General features: G+C 43.5%; 1 protein-coding gene and 1 long non-coding RNA gene across 2 annotated transcripts in view; both read left to right on the top strand.

Moving 5' to 3' along the window:
- The first annotated feature begins 10,298 nt into the window (after positions 1 to 10,298).
- LOC138300966 (uncharacterized) overlaps positions 10,299 to 19,263 on the top strand; it is a 69,527-nt gene continuing 60,562 nt past the window's right edge. Inside the window, exon 1 of the long non-coding RNA XR_011205047.1 lies at positions 10,299 to 10,565. This is a non-coding gene — a long non-coding RNA (uncharacterized lncRNA). The remainder of the gene's footprint in view (positions 10,566 to 19,263) is intronic.
- ADO (2-aminoethanethiol dioxygenase) lies at positions 10,564 to 13,318 on the top strand. The gene has a single exon (XM_069240907.1). The coding sequence runs from the start codon at positions 10,660 to 10,662 to the stop codon at positions 11,467 to 11,469; it is 810 nt and encodes a 269-aa protein (XP_069097008.1). The 5' UTR covers positions 10,564 to 10,659; the 3' UTR covers positions 11,470 to 13,318.

Here is a 19,263-nt window from a genome sequence, read left to right as displayed (position 1 = left end):
TTGGAAGGGACCTTACCAGGTAGTTTTGACAACTACCACAGCTGTGTAGCGTGCTGGAATTCCGAACTGGATTCATGAAAGCCATACGAAGAAAGTGGCGTGTACACTGGATCATGAAGAAGCATTGTTTAGAGTACCAACAACAGCAAGACAAGTCTCAGGGCTGGAAGGAGAACAAAGAGAAACTGAGACCAGATCTGAGCTCGTAAGGACGGTTCAGTCACTCCTGTGAGAGACAAGGGAGGAGACCTCCAGGAGGGCGACAGGAGAGCCTATCTCAATTGAGGCAGCAGGACAGCCTACTCAGAGGAGGGCATTCCCAGAAGCAGACGATCTTGAATGGCAAACAGAGCAACTGCCAGACCAGAAGGGGAAGGAGTCGAGGAGGATCAAAGTCACTGTGATCTGACTCCTCCTGAACCGGTTGCAGGTCCGTCAACAGAAAACACCACAGAACAAGGAGGAGGCAAGAGAACACTGACAAAGGGTCCACTGAAAGGAGATAAGCGGCCGGAGTCACAGGTGGAGAAAGGGAAAGAAGTGGTTGTTGAACCAACAATCGAAAAAGAAATAGATACCACAAGGAGAGAAGATCTAAGGGAAGGAGAGCGGAATGGTGATCGAAAATTTAAAAGAAAGAGAATAACAAGTCGAAGATACGCATGTCCTGAATGGGTGTATGCAACTACGAACGAATGGCAGCAGGAGTTCATGTCTTTTTGTTTTGATAGAGAAGTTCCGGGTCAGTATTTTGGCACGTGAAGGAAGCTACAGAACTGAACTGTTAAAATGATCTGAGTGAAATCTTTGAGAAAGAAACAGTTGAAAATAACCGGAAGAGACATTGATAACCTGACTTGACTTTTGAAACCTGATTTTGACAAAGCTACTAACCGATTTGACAAGGGATCCTGGAAATGAAACTGAACTGCTGAAAGAAGAGTTGTCTATTTTTGATTTTTGCTGCAAGTTTTTCTAAATTTCTTCTGCTTTCTGATTCTTTACAGATCATGAGCAACATTAGTCAATAAGGTAGAGATACTAGGCGCCGTAAATATATGAGCATTGGTTTGGCGATTATATGTGGGACATTGTTTGTGGTGTTGATTGTGGGTATGTCTGTTCTTGATAAGAGAAAAGCCAACCATACTTGCTTTTGAGACAACTACTGCACTAACGTCATTAGAGAAGTTTAGGTTCAATGAGAAATATTTGCATGAGGATACTAATGAGCAGGGATAACTTTCTTCTAATGTTTTTAATCGCTTATTGAGTGAATATGTTGAGACAAGGGATGCGAAGAATTGTTATGTGTGTACGCAGATTCCTTTGTCAGTCGTGGAAGGAGTAACCTATCTTAGTCTGCCTTTAACCTACGGGATAAGTTGTAGTCTGTTACTAACAAGATTTTATAACCAGGAGTACATCCTGTACTTTTATTCTAATTATGATGTAGTGTTTTCATTTGTTCCTATAATTAGATATTGGAGTAGAGTAGCTAAGGTTAATGACATAGTAATAGTTAGAGGTTTGTTTGAACCGACATTGACATTTGGCACAGCTTATGCACACCACAGTAATTTGACATGCTTGCTTACACCTTTAGAGAAAGCTTATTAGATCACACAGATGACAGGAGAAAGGCCCTAAAAGAGAAATTAGAAAAAGGCTTAGAGAAAAGGACTTACAAGAATGATTATGCTTATAGTGCAATTAAGACGCTAGGAAAATTAGCTTTAGATGCACAACACGTAGGGAAACATTGTATATACAGGCCTAAATTGCACACTGACACTTTATTTGTGGGAACGAGTGAATGTAGGCATGTGTTTTTGTTTCAGAGTAAATGGACATTTATGTTGAATGGAAAGGACCCTGCAATTCCAGGGACTTACTACATCTGTGGTCTTAATGCGTATTACCGTCTTCCAAGAGGATGGTATGGAACATGTTATTTGGGGATAGTTTTCCTAAAGATTTATCAAATGGAGGATATGAAAAGGTTTCCGAAAGTGACTGAATTACATCATAAGAGACAGAAGAGGGAGTCCTCTTACTATAGTGGGAGATATATTTGGAGCAGTGATTCCTTCAGTGGGAGTCATTCTGAATTTGATAAAGATTCGAAAGTTGTCTACTATTGTGGATAACATGCTGACAAATTTTTCAGGAGCCATAGTCCTGATCAATACTGAATTATCTGCTGATAGAGCTATGACTCTTCAAAATCGTCTAGCGCTGACATTCTTTTAGCGAAGGATGGCAGAGTCTGTAGAATGATTACTTCTAGGCATTGTTGTTCATATATACCTTTATAACAGTAAAGAGATAAGAGACTTAGGGCCAGATGTAGGAAAAAATCAAATTGCGACTTGCAATTTGCGAGTCTGTGCGACTTCCAAATTGCAAGTCGCAATTTGACATGCAGAAAGGTGTCTCAGACACCTTCTGCAACTCGCAATGGGGTCGCAAAGACCCACCTCATAAATATTTATGAGGTGGGTCGCAGTTTGCGACCCCATTGCGAGTATAGGCACTCGCTAACATGGAGGCCTGCTGACGTCAGCAGGCCTCCATGTTAGCGACCTGCCTTTTAAATAAAGGTTTTTTTTTTTTTTGAAGTGCAGCCCGTTTTCCTCACAGGAAAACGAGCTGCATTTCAAAAACATCCGAAACCTTTTGTTTCGGTTTTTTCAGGGCAGGGAGTGGTCCCTTGGACCACTCCCTGCCCTGAAAAAATAATTTGGGGTCCATTCACAAAGGGGAAGGGGTCCCATGGGGACCCCTTCCCGTTTGCGAGTGGGTTACCATCCACTTCAAGTGGATGGTAACTGCGACTCCATTTGCGACCGCGTACGCGGTCGCAAATGGAGTTGCATACCACTCCGACTCACAAATAGGAAGGGAACACCCCTTCCTATTTGCGAGTCGCAAATGCATATTGCGAGTCGGTAACGACTCGCAATATGCATTTGTGCATTGCAAACCCACGTTTGCGAGTCGCAAACGGCGATTTTCGCCGTTTGCGACTCGCAAAAGGGTTGCTACATCTGGCCCTTACTTACTAATCTGACTAATGCAAGTGCTGATTTGAAAGAATTGAAAGAACCAGGGGCCAGATGTAGCAAAGTGTTTGCGCCTCGCAAACGGCAAAAATCGCCGTTTGCGAGGCGCAAAAGCCACTTTGCCATTCAGAAATGCATTTTGCGAGTCGGCTCCGACTCGCAAAATGCATTTCCGACTCGCAAATAGGAAGGGGTGTTCCCTTCCTATTTGCGACTTGCAGTGGGATGCAATTCCATTTGCGACCGCGTACGCAGTCGCAAATGGAGTCGCAGTTACCATCCACTTCAAGTGGATGGTAACCCACTCGCAAATTGGAAGGGGTCCCCATGGGACCCCTTCCAGTTTGTGACTCGACCCCAAATTATTTTTTCAGGGCAGGGAGTGGTCCAAGGGACCACTCCCTGCCCTGAAAAAAAAACGAAACTAAAGGTTTCGGGTTTTTTGAAGTGCAGCTCGTTTTCCTGTTAGGAAAACGGGCTACACTTCAAAAAAAAAAAACTGCTTTATTGAAAAGCAGGTCACGAACATGGAGGTCTGCTGACGACAGCAGGCCTCCATGTTAGCGAGTGCCTATACTCGCAATGGGGCCGCAATTTGCGACCCACCTCATGAATATTCATGAGGTGGGTCATTGCGACCCCATTGCGAGTCGCAGTCGGTGTCTGAGACACCGTACTGCATAGCAATTTGCGACTTGCAAATTGCGAGTCGCAGGGACTCGCAATTTGCAAGTCGCAAATTGCCGACTTGCTACATCTGGCCCCAGGTGTTTGGGAAAAGGTTGGCAAGGGGTTTGCTTCAGTGGGAAATTGGCTCAGCAACATTTGGAATCGGATTCTATTGAAAATCTTGCAAGGGATATTAATTGTAGTGGTTTGTCTATTGGGAATATGGGGATTGTGTAAATTAAGCAAAAGGATTAAATTGAAAAGGTCAAAGAATAATCAGAGGAGGGAAGAAAAGAAAAGGGAAAAATTGTATAGGGAAAATTCAAAGGGGAAACAAAAGTATGAAGGGATTGAATTGACAGACTTTTAGATGGTGCGAAAATTTGTGGGTAACAGTGTGACGACATGTTTAGTCATCAAAGGAGGGATTGGTAGTGCAGGTGTTTTAATTAGGATAATTAATGAGTGTTTGTGTATTTTGAATAATAGGTTTATGTAGAAAAAGTAATAACGTAGCAAAATAATGTGTGCATTTGAAAATGTGATTACGAAGAATGGCTACCAATGTTAACAAAATGTACTAATCATTGATTTAATGATATGAAATGTTGAATATATGTTTGAATAATGTAGTAATGTGTCATATTGAGGGTTATTCAATATGCTTTAGTTTTATTAATTGTAGGCCTTCACCTAACAAGTGTGTTGGCCTACTTGCTAGGCCTCATGTAAAAGCTGAATTTCTTAGCGTTTAATAAAATAGCTGACTAAGAAAGTTAAACTGTGAATTTCTATTGTATTGCTTAAATGTGCTCATAACTGAAGCTTTTCGTGTGAACTGATTGCTAGGAGATGATGTTCTTGCTAAAGCAACATTATTATGTAATGTGTGTGAGACTAACTTTTCCAGGACAAGACCAATTAAGATACTGACTAGAGTAGAAGCTGCAACAATATTGTTACCTGACAAGCCGGATGATGAGGGCATCGCAAGACGAATTAATCAATGATATGTGAACGGAGAAATATTAGAATTCATAGATTTGGAATATTAGTTTTATTGGGCAGAGTGTGATCATACGATTAATTGACCAATAGGGATTTGGAGGTAGTTTAGGTAACTTTGACTTAACGACACTGCACAGAGAGAAGAGACTCATTCTGAGAGAAGACAGCATACTGCCCATTCTTCAGGACCGAGAGGTAACTACTTCCTTATACGTCTTGACAATAGATGTGCTCAACTTTAATGCTTAAAGACTTTGCATTTCTTTACCCCTTCGCTGCCAGGCCTTTTTTGGCTATTTGGGGCACTTCGCGCTTAGGCCCTCATAACTTTTTGTCCACCTAAGCTACCCAAGCCAAATTTGCGTCCTTTTTTTCCAACATCCTATGGATTCTATAGGTACCCAGACTTTGTGGGTTCCCCTGAAAGAGACCAAGAAATTAGCCAAAATACAGCGAAAAATTCATTTTTTTTAAAACAAATGGGGAAAAAGGGCTGCAGAAGAATGTTTGTGTTTTTTTCCCCTGAAAATGGCATCAAAAAGGGTTTGTGGTGCTAAAATCACCAGCATCCCAGCTTTCAAGAACAGGCGGGGTTTAATCAGAAAACCTAATTTTTCAACACAATTTTGGCATTTTACTGGGACATAACCCAGTTTTAAAAATTTTTGTGCTTTCAGCCTCCTTCCAGTTAGTGACAGAAATAGGTGTGAAATCAATTCTGGATTCCAGAAAGCTTTTTAAACACTTCTGAAAAGTAGACAAACTTCTGAATTCAGCAAGGGGTAATTTGTGTAGATCCTACAAGGTTTTCCTGCAGAAAATAACAGCTGAAATAAAAAAAATATTGAAATTGAGATGAAACAAACAGCCATTTTTCTCAATGTTTTACTCTGTAACTTTTTCCTGCAATGTCAGATTTTTTAAAGCAATATACCGTGCTGTCTGCTGGACTCTTCTAATTGCGGGGATATATAGGGTTTGTAGGTTCATCAAGAACCCTAGGTACCCAGAGCCAATAAATGAGCTGCACCTTGCAATGGGTTTTCATTCTTTACCGGGTATACACTAATTAATTTGCTGAAATATAAAGAGCGAAAAATAGGTATGAAGAAAACGTATGTATTTCCAAAATGGGCACAAGATAAGGTGTTGAGAAGCAGTGGTTATTTGGACATCTATAAATTCTTGGGTGCTCATACAAGCAGGTGAATTAAAGGGCATTTCTCAAATAGACGTCTTTTTTACACACTGTCTTACATTTGGAAGGGAGAAATGAAGAGAAAGACCAGGGGCAATAACACTTGTTTTGCTATTCTGTGTTCCCTCAAGTCTCAGAATAAATAGTTTTACCTCACATGCGTGGGAACGCCTAATGCTTGTGACAGGAAACGCAACATGGATACATCACATTTTTACATTGAAATCTGATGTGTTTTTTGCAAAGTGCCTAGCTGTAGATTTTGGCCTCTAGCTCAGTCTGCACCATGGGATACCTACCAAAAATGCACATTTCTGAAAACTAGACACTTAGGGGATTCCAAGATGGGGTGACTTGTTGGGCTCTCATCACGTTCTGTTACCCAGAATCCTTTGCAAACCTCAGAATTTGGCCAAAAAAAACACTTTTCCCTCACATTTTGGTGACAGAAAGATCTGGAATCTGAGAGAAGCCACAAATTCCCTTCCACCCATCATTTCCCCAAGTCTCCCGATAAAAATGATACCTCACTTGTGTGGGTACGCCTAGCGCCCGGGACAGGAAATGCCTGAAAACACAACGTGGACACATCACATTTTCCCAAAGAAAACAGCTGTTTTTTGGAAAGTGCCTAGCTGTGGATTTTTGCCTCTAGCTCAGCCGGCACCAAAGGAAACCTACCAAACCTGTGCATTTTTGAAAAATAGACACCTAGGGGAATCCAAGATGGGGTGACATTACCCAGAATCCTTTGCAAACCTCAAAATTTGGCCATAAAAAACACTTTTTCCACACATTTCGGTGACAGAAAGTTCTGGAATCTGAGAGGAGCCACAAATCTCCTGCCACCTAGCGTTCCCCCAAGTCTCCCAATAAAAATGGTATCTCACTTGTGTGGGTAGACCTAGCGCCCGAGACAGGAAATGCCCTACAACACCACATAGACACATCACATTCTCTCAAAGAAAACAGTCCTGATTTTTGCAAATGCCTAGCTGAGGGTTTTGGTCTCTAGCTCTGCCGGCACCTAGGGAAACCTACCAAACCTGCGCATTTTTGTAAACTAGATACCTAGGGGAATCCAGGATGGGTTGACCAGTGGGGCTCGCACAGGTTCTGTTACCCAGAATCCTTTGCAAACCTCAAAATTGGGCCATAAAAACACTTTTTCCTCACATTTTGCTGACAGAAAATTCTGGAATCTGAGAGGAGCCACAAATTTCCTTCACCCAGCGTTCCCCCAAGTCTCCCGATAAAAATGGTACCTCACTTGTGTGGGTAGGCCTAGCGCCAGTCACAAGAAATGCCCCAAAACACTATGTGGACATATCACATTTTCCCAAAGAAAACAGAGCAGTTTTTTGCAAAGTGCCAAGCTGTGGATTTTGGCTTCTAGCTCAGCCAGCACCTAGGGAAACCTACCAAACCTGTGCATTTCTGTAAACTAGATACCTAGGGGAATCAAGGATTGGGTGACTTGAGGGGCTCTCACCACGTTCTGTAACCCAGAATCCTTTGCAAACATCACAATTTGGCAAAAAAAAACTTTTTCCTCAAATTTCTGTGACAGAAAGCTCTGGAATCTGATAGGAGTCACAAATATTCCTTCCACCCATCGTTCCCCCTAGTCTCCTAAAAAAATGGTACCTTACTAGTGTGGGTAGGCCTAGTGCCCAAGAAAGGAAATGCCCCAAACATGTTGAAATTGAGGGGGAACCAAAGCGGGTCCAGAAGGGCAATTTGAAAAAAAAAAACATTTTTAGGCTGACAAGTGCAGCAGAATTTTTATCGGTATAAATGAGACAAAGCTGGATGGTAGGAATTTTGAGGATTCCTGCAGATTCCGGAAGGTTCCATCACAAAAATGTGGGAAAAATGTGTGATTTCCAGGTTTGCAGGGCATTGTGGGTAAGAAAATGGTGCGGTGTGCATGTGAAGCACACCACCCTGGAATCACCCAGATGTTTACTTTTCAGATGTGTCTAGGTCTTGTGGATTTTTCTACATGGCAGCGTCGCAAAGTCTAAAAAGTGCAGCCCTCACCATTCCAAGTGGGACGATTTTGATAGTTAGACAAGCTCTCATGGCCCAAATGTAAAACCAAAACCCAAAATAATCAAATGTCCTCTTGCTCGCCGTGGGATAACATGTTTTAGTGTGCGGGGGGAGAGCTGAAAGACTCTTACCCCCTTAAGGTGGTGTGGGGGCAAAACCAGGCCCATACTGGTTGGTAGCCACCACCCCACTATTTCTTTTTTTTTTTATTCCCTGGCATCTAGTACAATTTTTGCCCCCCTGGGTGTGGATAGGGGGGAATTACCCCATCTGCCCACTAGTGGGCAGAACAACTTTGGCCCCATTTATTTATTCTGGAAAAAAAATATTGCCTGGTCTCTGGTGGGCTTTCTATCCCCCTTGGGGCCAGATGAGCCTTCCAAGAATAGGCCGATCTGCCCCCAAGGGGGGCAGAATTGGCCAACAGTAATGTGCCCCTATGGAGAGCGGCCCTTTCCCAAGGGGCTGCCCCCCAAACAAAATACACATATACACACACACACCAATCCGTGGTGCCTAAGTGGTTTCTGCCTCACCCACCTGGGGAGATCGGCCTAAAAGAAATAGGACGATCTTCCCCCAAGGGGAGCAGAAATGGCCTAAAATAAATGTGCCCCCCAGGGGAGCGACCCTTGCCTAAGGGGTCACTCCTGTTGCGTGAAAATGACGCAAAAAAAATCCCTGGTGCCTAGTGGTTTCTGCCCCCATTGGGGGCAGATCGGCCTAATAAAAAGAGGCCGGTCTGCCGCCAAGGGGGGGGGCAGAAATGGCATAAAATAAATTTGCCCCACAGGGGAACGACCCTTGCCTAAGGGGTCACTCCCTGTGCGTAAAACTGACGCAAAAAAAAAAATCCCTGGTGTCTAATGGTTTCTGCCCACCTTGGGGGCAGATTTCCCTAACAAAAAGTAGGCTGATCTGCCCCCAAGGGGGGCAGAAATGGCCTAAAGACAATTTGCCCCCCAGGGGAGCGACCCTTGCCTAATGGGTCACTGCCCACATATAAACAAAATAAAATAAACACACAAAAAAATCCCTAGTGTCTAGGATTTCCTGCCACCCCTGGGGGCAGATCAGCCTAATTACAATAGGCCGATCTTCCCCCAAGGGGGGCAGAAATGGCTTACAACAAGTTTGCCTTCCCAGGGGAGCGACCTTTGCCTAAGGGGTCGCTTCCCTCACGTGAAACTGACAAAAAAAATCCCTGGTCTCTAGGGGCAGATTGGCATAATAAAAATACAATTTGTCCTTCTGGGGAGCAGCTCTTGCCCAAGGGGCCGCTCCCCTCATTCAATTACAACAACAAAAACTCCCTGGTGTCTAGTGGGCATTTCTGCTGCCCAAACGCATTGCGATCAGGCAGCAGAAATATAGAGGGAGACATGAAAGAAGAGGAAAGGACTTTCCTCTCCTTTCATGCCTCTCTTGCCCCCTCCACATGATCGGAGGAGAAATTAATTTGCATTTCTCCTCCGATCCGCAGAGGGGCAGGCCTCAGTGATGAAGTCAGCACACGATTGCGCGCTGACATCATCAAATGCCACAGGGGCGTCAGGGGGGTGGGGGTGGGGGTGGAAGGGGAACATTATTTGTTGATTACTAATGATTATTGATTATTGTGTATTGATTATATACTGGATCTATGGTAAGAACATCTTACTTGCGAGTCAAAAGTTTCATCTACCTATTTGCGTCCCCTTGTAAATTTACTTATTAAGGTCAGACGCGCTAACACCTCTGGGTCCTGACATACAATTTAGAGTGTGACACTGTATGTGATTCTGTGGCTTCGCTTGAGCATTCTGTTTAGGTCAGTTTGCTGTGGGCAGTAGAACTGTAGGGACGGGTTTCCTGTATATGGAGATCTTGCATTAAAGAATATATAATCTTAATTCTGGGCCGGTGGATTTACTTTGTGTACTCAAGAAAAAGGAACATAACAACAACAAAGTAAAAAAAAACACGTCAAACATAGTCTAGGATATTCCTTAAGGATTTTAAATTAAATAGATGAGTTTTACGAAAACTGTTTTAAAAAACATTTACTGGTTCAGTCAGAAACTTAAATCAAGAAAAGGCGGCCGGTATCTTAATTGGAGAGAGATGGTAACACTACTTGCGAATAGGAATTATAATCCAAACCACAACAAAATGTATGCTGGTCAAATTGAAACACAGGTGAAAATCCCTGCAGGGAGAGAAGAAAAAACTGACCAATTGACGTCTGTGGTTCCATCCCTTGATCACGCAGGGCGCGGACGTACGAACTGCGCGATGCATCATGGGACTGCTAGTTCTCATTACCCCGCTACGGAGAGCGATACAGAAGTGCTGTCTCTCAACGTACAAAAACAATTTTTTAGTCTTCTGTAAATTAGTTTAGAAAAAGTATAATGCGCAGTAGGATCCTGGTAAAGGTCGGTCTCAAGAACTGATGTTCTGTCAACACTCAAACATTTTGCAAGAATTACACGTCCCATGATGCTCGGGTTGCGTTTCATCACGCGCCTGCGCGAAGGGGCGCGCGGTGCGGTGGCGACGTGAGTTTGCAATTAACAAGAATGGATCCGGTAAGGACTGAACGATGCGGGGTTGATGTTGTCCCTGTAATGTGTTAGCCTTACGACGGCGTACCTGCTTAGGAGGCCGTCCAAGTTCTGGCCTATGCCGACTCACAGGGGTGCGAGGAAGATGCCACGGGATAACATGGTCTCCCTCATACAGAAGATCGCACGGCAGGCCCGGCTCACATTCTCTGGCGCAACAGCGGCGGCACCCTCAGCGGGCAGCAAGACCTTCTCTGACAACCTGAGCCAGCTGAAGAACCTGGTGAACCAGTTGCGGGTCGAGGACCTGCAGATCACGCCCCGGAGCTGCAACGGCGGCGTCCAGCCGGCCGCACCGCACAGCCCCCCCGTCACCTACATGCACATCTGCGAGACGGAGAGCTTCAGCATGGGCGTCTTCCTGTTGCAGAGCGGTCAGGCGTGCATCCCGCTGCATGACCACCCTGGCATGCACGGTATGATCAAGGTGCTATACGGCACGCTCAGCATCCGTGGTTTCGACCGCCTGCAGGAGGTACCCGGGGCCACGTCGCCCCCGCCATTCAGCCCGCCCCTGCAGCCCTTCCAGCGGGACGCGCTACGCCGAGCCCTGCGCCGTTCATTCGGCCTCTTCGGCCCCACCAGCCCTCCCTGCCTGCTCAGTCCGCACAGGGACAACCTGCACCAGATCAGCGCTTTGGACGGGCCTGCTGCTTTTCTCGACATTCTAGCGCCACCTTATGACCCCGAGGACGGGCGCGACTGCCACTACTATCAGCTGCTGCAGCCAGCCTCCACTGAGCCCAGCGCCCAGGCAGGCAAGGAGGATGAGGGTGAGAGCCGCGAGGTGTGGCTACTGGAGGTCCCCCAGCCGGCTGACTTCTGGTGTGGAGGAGAACCTTACCCGGGGCCCAGCGTGACACTCTGAGAGCATTGGTGCCCCGTGAGCGCCACCCAGGAAAGCAGGGGGAGGGGGGCACAGCCCTGCATGACTGGTATATCTTGTACATTGACAGATCTGTGCACCCAGACCTCACTGTGCGGACACACAACCCTCGGAGAGCCCCATCCGTCCAGCTTAGATTGTCAAAGTTACGAGGCAGGATGTAGCTCCTCATTACTCTTCGGCGCCGGATGTGTGACCCAGAACTGACTTGTTTATCAGTTATAGCTCTTACAAGAAAGTTACCGGTTAATGTAGTAGAAAGGTCTGTTCCATGATTTGGAGGTGACCAAAGCAGTAAAGTTTTAAGCCTGCAGCTGCCTCAGCCTTGTTATTCATTTGCTTTATAAATGCACTTGATTTTTGACAGCTGTGCGTCCTTGACATAGTTTTCGGTTCTATTTTTTTTTAGCTTGGGTGAAACGCGCATAATAAAGCATTCACTCTACAGTGAGTCTGTTGTATGCCTCCCCCCCCCTTCTCTTTTCCTAAAATCTCAAAGTCTGCCGCTGTTGAAATATATATATTTTTTTTTTTTTACCTTAATGCTTTTGTAACTCACCACGCGCCATTTAAAGTCGTGTATTATCTGACACCTAATCACATGTTCTAGTTCTCCATTTCCATTACATCGATTTCCTCCGTGGCTGATCTGCCAGAAGCCACCCCCTCCCCGTCTGCAGAAACCACTTACAAAGGTGTTTCCTTTGCGGCTGGCTGCCTTTTGTTCATTTTATTAAGTGCAGACAGGTAAAAACACAATTTTGACCTTTACTGATTTTTACTTTGACAATGGACGAATGGGATATGAAACCAGCGATTAACTGCTTGTTTTCATCGTTCAAGGACGTTCATGTGTATTATTTAAAATGTAATGATGAAATCTTTCCATGCCATATTAGAAATCGGGATTGCTTTTCATACGTTAAACGAATGTGTTCTTCGAAAGCCTGTTTAGTGGAATGAGTGGCAGATAAAGGCTTTGCTCTTTGCTACAACACGTATAACTCATTAATAAGAAAAAAACCACTTTGTTTAACGCAAGCAATCCCCGTTATAAACACTGGCCGCAAAGAAAATACAGTTGTTTGGTGAATACTTAAAATGGATCTCGGACTATTGGCCGTGGCTGTTCTGTTCCGTTTGCTTTGGGGTTTGATCTGTCACTGCGGCTTCTACGCTTGTCAAACGTTCTTTTATCCAGAGGCGGTTCATGGGAAGCAGAGGGTGAACGTGCTAGCCATCTTCTGTTTAAGGCTGACAGAGGTTGAAATGATTCGATCAACCAGTAGAAAAGGATTTGAACTGTTGACATAGATTAATGTTTCAGATTTCTCTAAAGGGCCCTTATGTTAAACACGTATATCATTCTAGCCGGTTGGTTATGGGAGCGCAAGGCCTTTCAAGGAGGGAGCTTGATTGTCGATATCCTGGTTTCATAGGTTCAACTCTTAGATATATATATATTTTTTTTGACTATCTCTGCCTTCACCCCAGTACTTTCCAGTCTCAGATCGAACTGTTTAACATTCTCCAACCCTCAAACGACCTGTTGCAAATTTGGAGCAGCCTTTAAATAGGGCTATGTTAGAGGGCGTTGTGCAGTTCTCAGTGCAAAGGAGTCGAGTTGGTTGTCACACCCAAGGTACAGCAGCTGTCAGAATGCGGATCCTGTAATTGGAAAACTGTCTTGACTGTTGCTGTGAAAAATGCATTTTCTTTGCATAATATGAGGTTGTTAGCATATATTGATGATTTATATATCGTTATAAATGGGTGAAAATGCTCATAAGCATCTGGTATTTCAAGATAATAAAACAATTGATCAGTCCAAGTGTCTCGTGTCCCTAAGCAACTGAAGACCTACGCATTCGATTACTTTACCTAGAAGTAACAGTTCCTTTAATTTCCTTCAAAAGAAATTTGTGTTCGACGGTAGAAAACAATTTGCAGAATCCAGTAATGGTTTCACAATTGACTTCCACTTAGCAGCACAGGCAAATAAGATTTCACAGGGCCATCTGCTCATAATGTTCTTTGTCATACACTACTCTGGGACGGGGAAGTTACAGTGAGGCTTTAATTTAAATAATATAGATTTTAACCAGTTGTACACATTATTAATCACACTGGTATATTAGCAGTTGAAAACAAGAACATTAAACTTAAAGTATGGCAATAAGGTCCTATCGTGCTATAACTTGCCCCACACCAGTAATCTGATTTGGCACAAAGGGGTTTGTGTGGCTAACTGCAAGCGAAGAATATGCCTTCTCTCAAAACCCAAAGTTTATGGAGCTCTCGAGGCTGTGTAGCAAAATTTGGGTGGAGGTGATCAATAGCTTTAAAAAAATAAAATACATATTTTACAAACCATACAGGTCTTGTCCAATGTTGGTTCGCAAAGTTAGATTTGCCCTCAGCCATCCCTAGCATAAGGCCTCATTTTTTGGTTGAAGGCGGTACCCCATGGTCCCACTAGAAAAGACTCCATCTCATTGCTGTGGTGGAGAAACTGTCCCTACCACCACACCATTATAAACTTGGGTGGGAGTATTTATTTTATCTGATTTGTAAGACCAAAGTTAATACGTGCCTGCTTAGTTTTTTTTTTGTATGTGAGACCAGAAATGCGATCTCCCCAGTGAAAAGCGAGTACAGGCTGTTTCCTCGTTTCAGGCATAGCAGTGTGCAAGCGCTGCTTTTCCGATGTGTTGGTATCTATGTGGGCTTTTAACCACGCCCATCACTTTCACTGGTTTATGGGCTTGCCTTTCAAAAATCCTTTGACATTGGTAAATGCTTTACGTATGTCACGCCTTTTTTGACTACCTTGGGACTAACCCTGTTACATAGATAATTGCACGTTTGCCGATATGTTTGACTGCAAGCGAACTTCTTTTTCCTTTTGTCTCCTTCGCGCTCATGGTGGCCGTGGCACTTTGAATTGACATGAGTATGTCAACTGTTCTACTTAAAATTTTCAATTTATGTGGTAAGAAAAGTACAGATAGGAGCTAAAAACTCTAATAGCTCTAACTCGAGCAAACACGAGACCCATTGCATTGCAAATGCTTGTTGTGGCTAGGCCACACACAAGTTGTGTGCGCAGACATCTAAGAACTTTCTCTGTTAAGAAAAGAGGTGATGTGCACACATACATATATATATATATATATATATATATATATATATATATATATAATATATATTTTTTTTAATTTTTATTTCTGTTGTGATTTCATTTTATGTATTTATTTTAACCAGCCTTGCTTTTTTTAAAAGATAAACTGTCGTTCAAGATGTGAGAAATATGCCCCCGCAAATAAGAAAAACAAAGAAAGGCTTTGTGTGTTTCATTTGATTCTTTATTAAAATAATCTGCTTCTTTGGTAAGAACCCCATAGACCAGGTCAACACCAGATATCTTTACAGTGTTAAAAAAAAAAACCTTCATTTGGGTGCTTTTCGGTCATCAAGTACCTTTTTATTAGTGAGCATAGTTATGATATACTTGCTCCTTTTTGGACAGGCATTTTGTATCCGTCTGCAGATGACTGCTACTTTTGGCTGTGAAGGGGTGAAGCTTGAAATATAGTGATATTTGTTTCACCAGTTACCAAGGGCTCTCAGCACATTAGTTGCCATGCTTTTATTCTGCACCTCTCATTTGCTCAGTTACATCACACTAATGGATGAGGGAAGTTGCCCTTATTTGATAAAGTTGGCCTTTACTATACTATATTAGTCATGCCAAAGGCAGAAAAAATGTCAATTATGTGTCGTGTTTACCATATGCATGCACTCGAGCTCACAGCCATGCTTATGGTAACCACCAAGGCCAGATATGCAACACTTGGCCACTGCAATATGCAGTCATTACGGGGTGCCGAATAGTTGCATTGAATGGTGCTCCTAGGCATTCAGCTAGTTTTTCAAAATGCCACTGCATCAAACATTAGCCAACTGTTTGGATTCTTTGATAATCACAAACAGTAGTACTTTACTGATAGACTAGTTGGATCTCAAGTGCAGATTTGGGGGTGCATCATTTTATTTTCATGGTACTGAGATGTAACTTTCAATGTAATCTTAGTGTGGAATTTACTGTGGCCCCGTGGACTGACTCATGACTTATTTTCATTAGAATAAAAAAGCAACAGCTGTTTCAAAACCTCAAAAGACAAGATGAGCAGCACGCAGGGAGGTTTCCATAGTGCTCAGAGAAGTATACACAGATAGTGTTTCAAAGAGCTGTGAAGGTTGTCTATATTGGCCCATATTAAGGAAAAGCCCAAAATTACAAATTCCCACTTTATCATGGCCGGTCCTCTATCCATGTCTGTGGCACATACAACTCATGTCACCACATCTTTGGTAGCTGGTGTTCAAACGTTTTCCACATCTCATGATAAAACCAATAAGTAAAGTTTTAGAGATTAAATCATGTGGGGGAGTTTCTGCCAGCCCTTCGTGTTGGCTTCTAAAAGTCCTGGTCCTACTGGTGGCAACCGACATAGGGCTGTTCCTGTCTGGGGTGGCATTCTCCTTGTCAGAAGAGGCAGTAATACAAAAAATATGGGTGGTGCATGGAAAAGAATGTTCTTCTGTTGTGACCCCACTAAAGCCCTGCACACCCAATGAGGTGACCTGGAGATGGAAGGGAAACATCACCATGCAGCAGAGTAGGCCATCTCACTGCCGAGGACCCACAATGGCCTTATGTAGACACTTGGAAGGAAGAGTAGCACCACTACAGCTGACACTAGCTGCAGCAGCCCAGTAAGGGGCTATGTTTGATTGCTGGTGTGGTCAGGGGAAGGAACTAACCATGCTTGCCACTTTGTGCTGTTTGTTATTTTGTTTTCCTCATGGAGCATTGGGTGGTTACTCAATGGATCTGGCAGCTCCTACTGGGAGCTGAATGAATCAAACAAACAAATTTGTAGAGCACATCTGCATCACCTGTGAGGATCCCGAGGTGCTGGGAGGATGAACTGACAGTTCTTCTATTGATTGAACATCCAAGTCTTGAGGTCCTTCCTGAACTGCTGGAGCGATGGTGAGGCTTTGAGGTCATTCCAGATCTTAGCTAACAGGTGTGAGAAGGAGCGGCTTCTGCTGTTCGTCCAGTGGATGCAATGCGTGGCTGCTAGGAAGAGGGATTTAGAGCAGAGTTTCCTAGTAGGTTGGTGGAAGTTCACGCGAGTAGTGAGGTAAACTGGTACTTCATTGTATAGTGTTTGTAAGCGTGGGTCAGAAGCTTGAACTGGCACATCTTCGCAACTGGTAGCCAGTGGAGTTTCCTAGTGTGAGGGGCAATGTGAGTCCATCAGGGGAGGTCGAGGATGAGTCTGGCTGCAGTGTTCCTGATAGTCTGGAGTTTTGTCATGAGTTGGTTGGTAGTTCCAACTTAGAGGGAGTTGCTGTAGGCTAGTCTGCTGGTGACGATGTTTGTGTGACTGTTCACCTGGTGTTGGGTGCGAGTCATGTGAAGAACTTTAGGAGGGTGAGAAAGCAAGCAGAGGAGACTGGGTTGATCTGCTCTTCATGGAGAGCTGGCTGTCCAGGATAATGCCAAGGTTGCGGGCGTGTTCAGTGGGTTTGGGGGTTGAGCTGAGCTCAGGTGGCCACCATTCGTTGTTCCAGAGGGTGTCCTTGCCTTTCCCGAAGATGAGTACTTCTGTCTTGTCAGTGTGTTGAGTTTGAGACTGTTGTTTTTCATCCAGGTTCCCACATCTTTCATGCATGTTTGGGACTTGTTCTTGGTGGTTGTAGTGTCGTTAGGGAGAGGATGAGTTGGGTGTTGTCCACGTAGGGGATGATGGTTGAGTCCATGGTTCTTGATGTTTGCTGTAGGGGACTTTCAAGACACACAGCCTGACTTCATAGAGGTGGTCGTATCCAATGGCACCAGCCTTCATACAGCCTGATTATGAGTGGGTCGGATAATTCTGCGGAATTACAAGTTAAAAGGTATTTAACGTATCTAACAATTATCCAATGTGTTAAATAACTCAAGCTTCATTAAATTTTGGCAGGGCAAACCTACTGAAATGTAACAGGGGAAGACGTACATATTTAAATGATCATGTGGATTTTGGTGCCTTAAACAAAATCCGTATGTTCCCCACAAAGTTGTAATATGTGCTATTTATCATGCCTGATAAATAAGATATACCATGGGATCCTTATTTATCATGTGCACTGAATAGTACCTACACTCGCAGTTGGGGCCTTGGTGTATCTTGGCTTGTTCTTTGGCACCTTGGTGGTACTTCAAAGTGGCAGGGGATTAAAGCTACGGCTTCCTTCTAGCACCAACATTGCTGTATCTTTGTTTCTGTGTTCCGACATAACAGTAGACTTGTTACATTGTGCCAAAGTTAATAGTATACCAAGCAGCACCTTTTATAGGAAATCTGGACTTTAAGCTATATAATCACTCCTTTATGTGGTACATGGGGGTGTGTAGAGTTTGATGTGGTACTTATAACTATAATTGAGGGTGGGGAGTAGCCTTGACTTGTGAATCCGTCTCAGAAGGTTTATACTGCCCCCTTGCTCAATAAAGGTAATTATTAACATATTCTGTATGTCTGCATAAAGGTATACAATGCTGGTCTTTAATCTGCACTAGTTAGTTAAAGAGCTACTTAAGCAGACCCACTGCACAGTCTCCTTGCATAGACCCATAGCTTGAAACTGAAGATCAAGTTTTTAAATGATGATCCATTTGAAGTTTGCACTGTAATAACTGAAGTCTAGCATCGGTCTTATATTTAGGTCAAGCTTTTGTTGGGAAATAGTTTATTTTAAATTTCTTTAACAACTTTGTTGCAGATTTGCATATATGCACAAAACTTTAAAGAAAAAAAGGTTCATCCACTTTGGCTCCTTCATGAAAAGATTTGCGCTGATCCATCAAGTGGGGACCAAGAAAAAAGGGTTTCCTAAAATGATTTCTTATTTTAATTCTCAAAAGAAAGTTTGCTCTCTGATACAGGAAAAATAACAGCTGATCTAAATTTAATCCAAATTTGTCTCAAACTTGGCTTGCACTTAGAAAGGGTGCATGTGTGGTTGCTTGCAAGGCTTTTTGTTTAGCATGCAGTGGGCTTTGAGCCAGCCCACTGCTTACCATTGGTTGGCTTCATCTTGCTCTCATTTTTAGGTCGAGCGCACAAGTGCTCTGATGTGTTGTAATCTATTTGTGGGCTTTTAACCAGACACACCCATCGCTATCACTCATTCATGGGCTTGCCTTTCAAAAATCCTTTGTCATAATTGGTAATTGGTAAAAGCTTTACGTTTGTCCCTCCTTGAGGCAGTTTTGTTACCGCTTTCACAATTGCCCATACCTTTTGACTGTGTCTCTCCTTCACACTCATGGCGGCCGTGGCGCTCTGAATTGACTTTATGTCAACTGTGTCACTTTTCATTTTCAATTTATGTAGCAAGAAAAGTCCATTTAGGAATTTACAACGCTAATAGCTCTTACTCGAGCAAACACGAGATCCATTGCATTACAAATGCTTGTCTTGCTGCTTTTTGATCAGCGTGTTCTTTGTTCACATCCTCTTCGTACGTTTGTCCCTCATGTGGTGCATAGCTAATGTATTTGTAACTTACCACTGTACGTGTTTTTAGAGTTACTTTTTGTTTATTTTAGTTGGAGCACTCTATAAGAGTTCAGGTTTGCAGGTTCTCTTCCCTCATGTGCTTCTCCAACTCCCACGTTTGCTTTCTTACCAGTGTGCATTCGGTCCCTCTCTGTAT

Source organism: Pleurodeles waltl, chromosome 6 (assembly GCF_031143425.1).
Source record: "Pleurodeles waltl isolate 20211129_DDA chromosome 6, aPleWal1.hap1.20221129, whole genome shotgun sequence".
Taxonomy (NCBI): domain Eukaryota; kingdom Metazoa; phylum Chordata; class Amphibia; order Caudata; family Salamandridae; genus Pleurodeles; species Pleurodeles waltl.
Note: the sequence above shows the minus strand (reverse complement) of the source record. Positions and strands in the feature narration are given on the sequence as shown.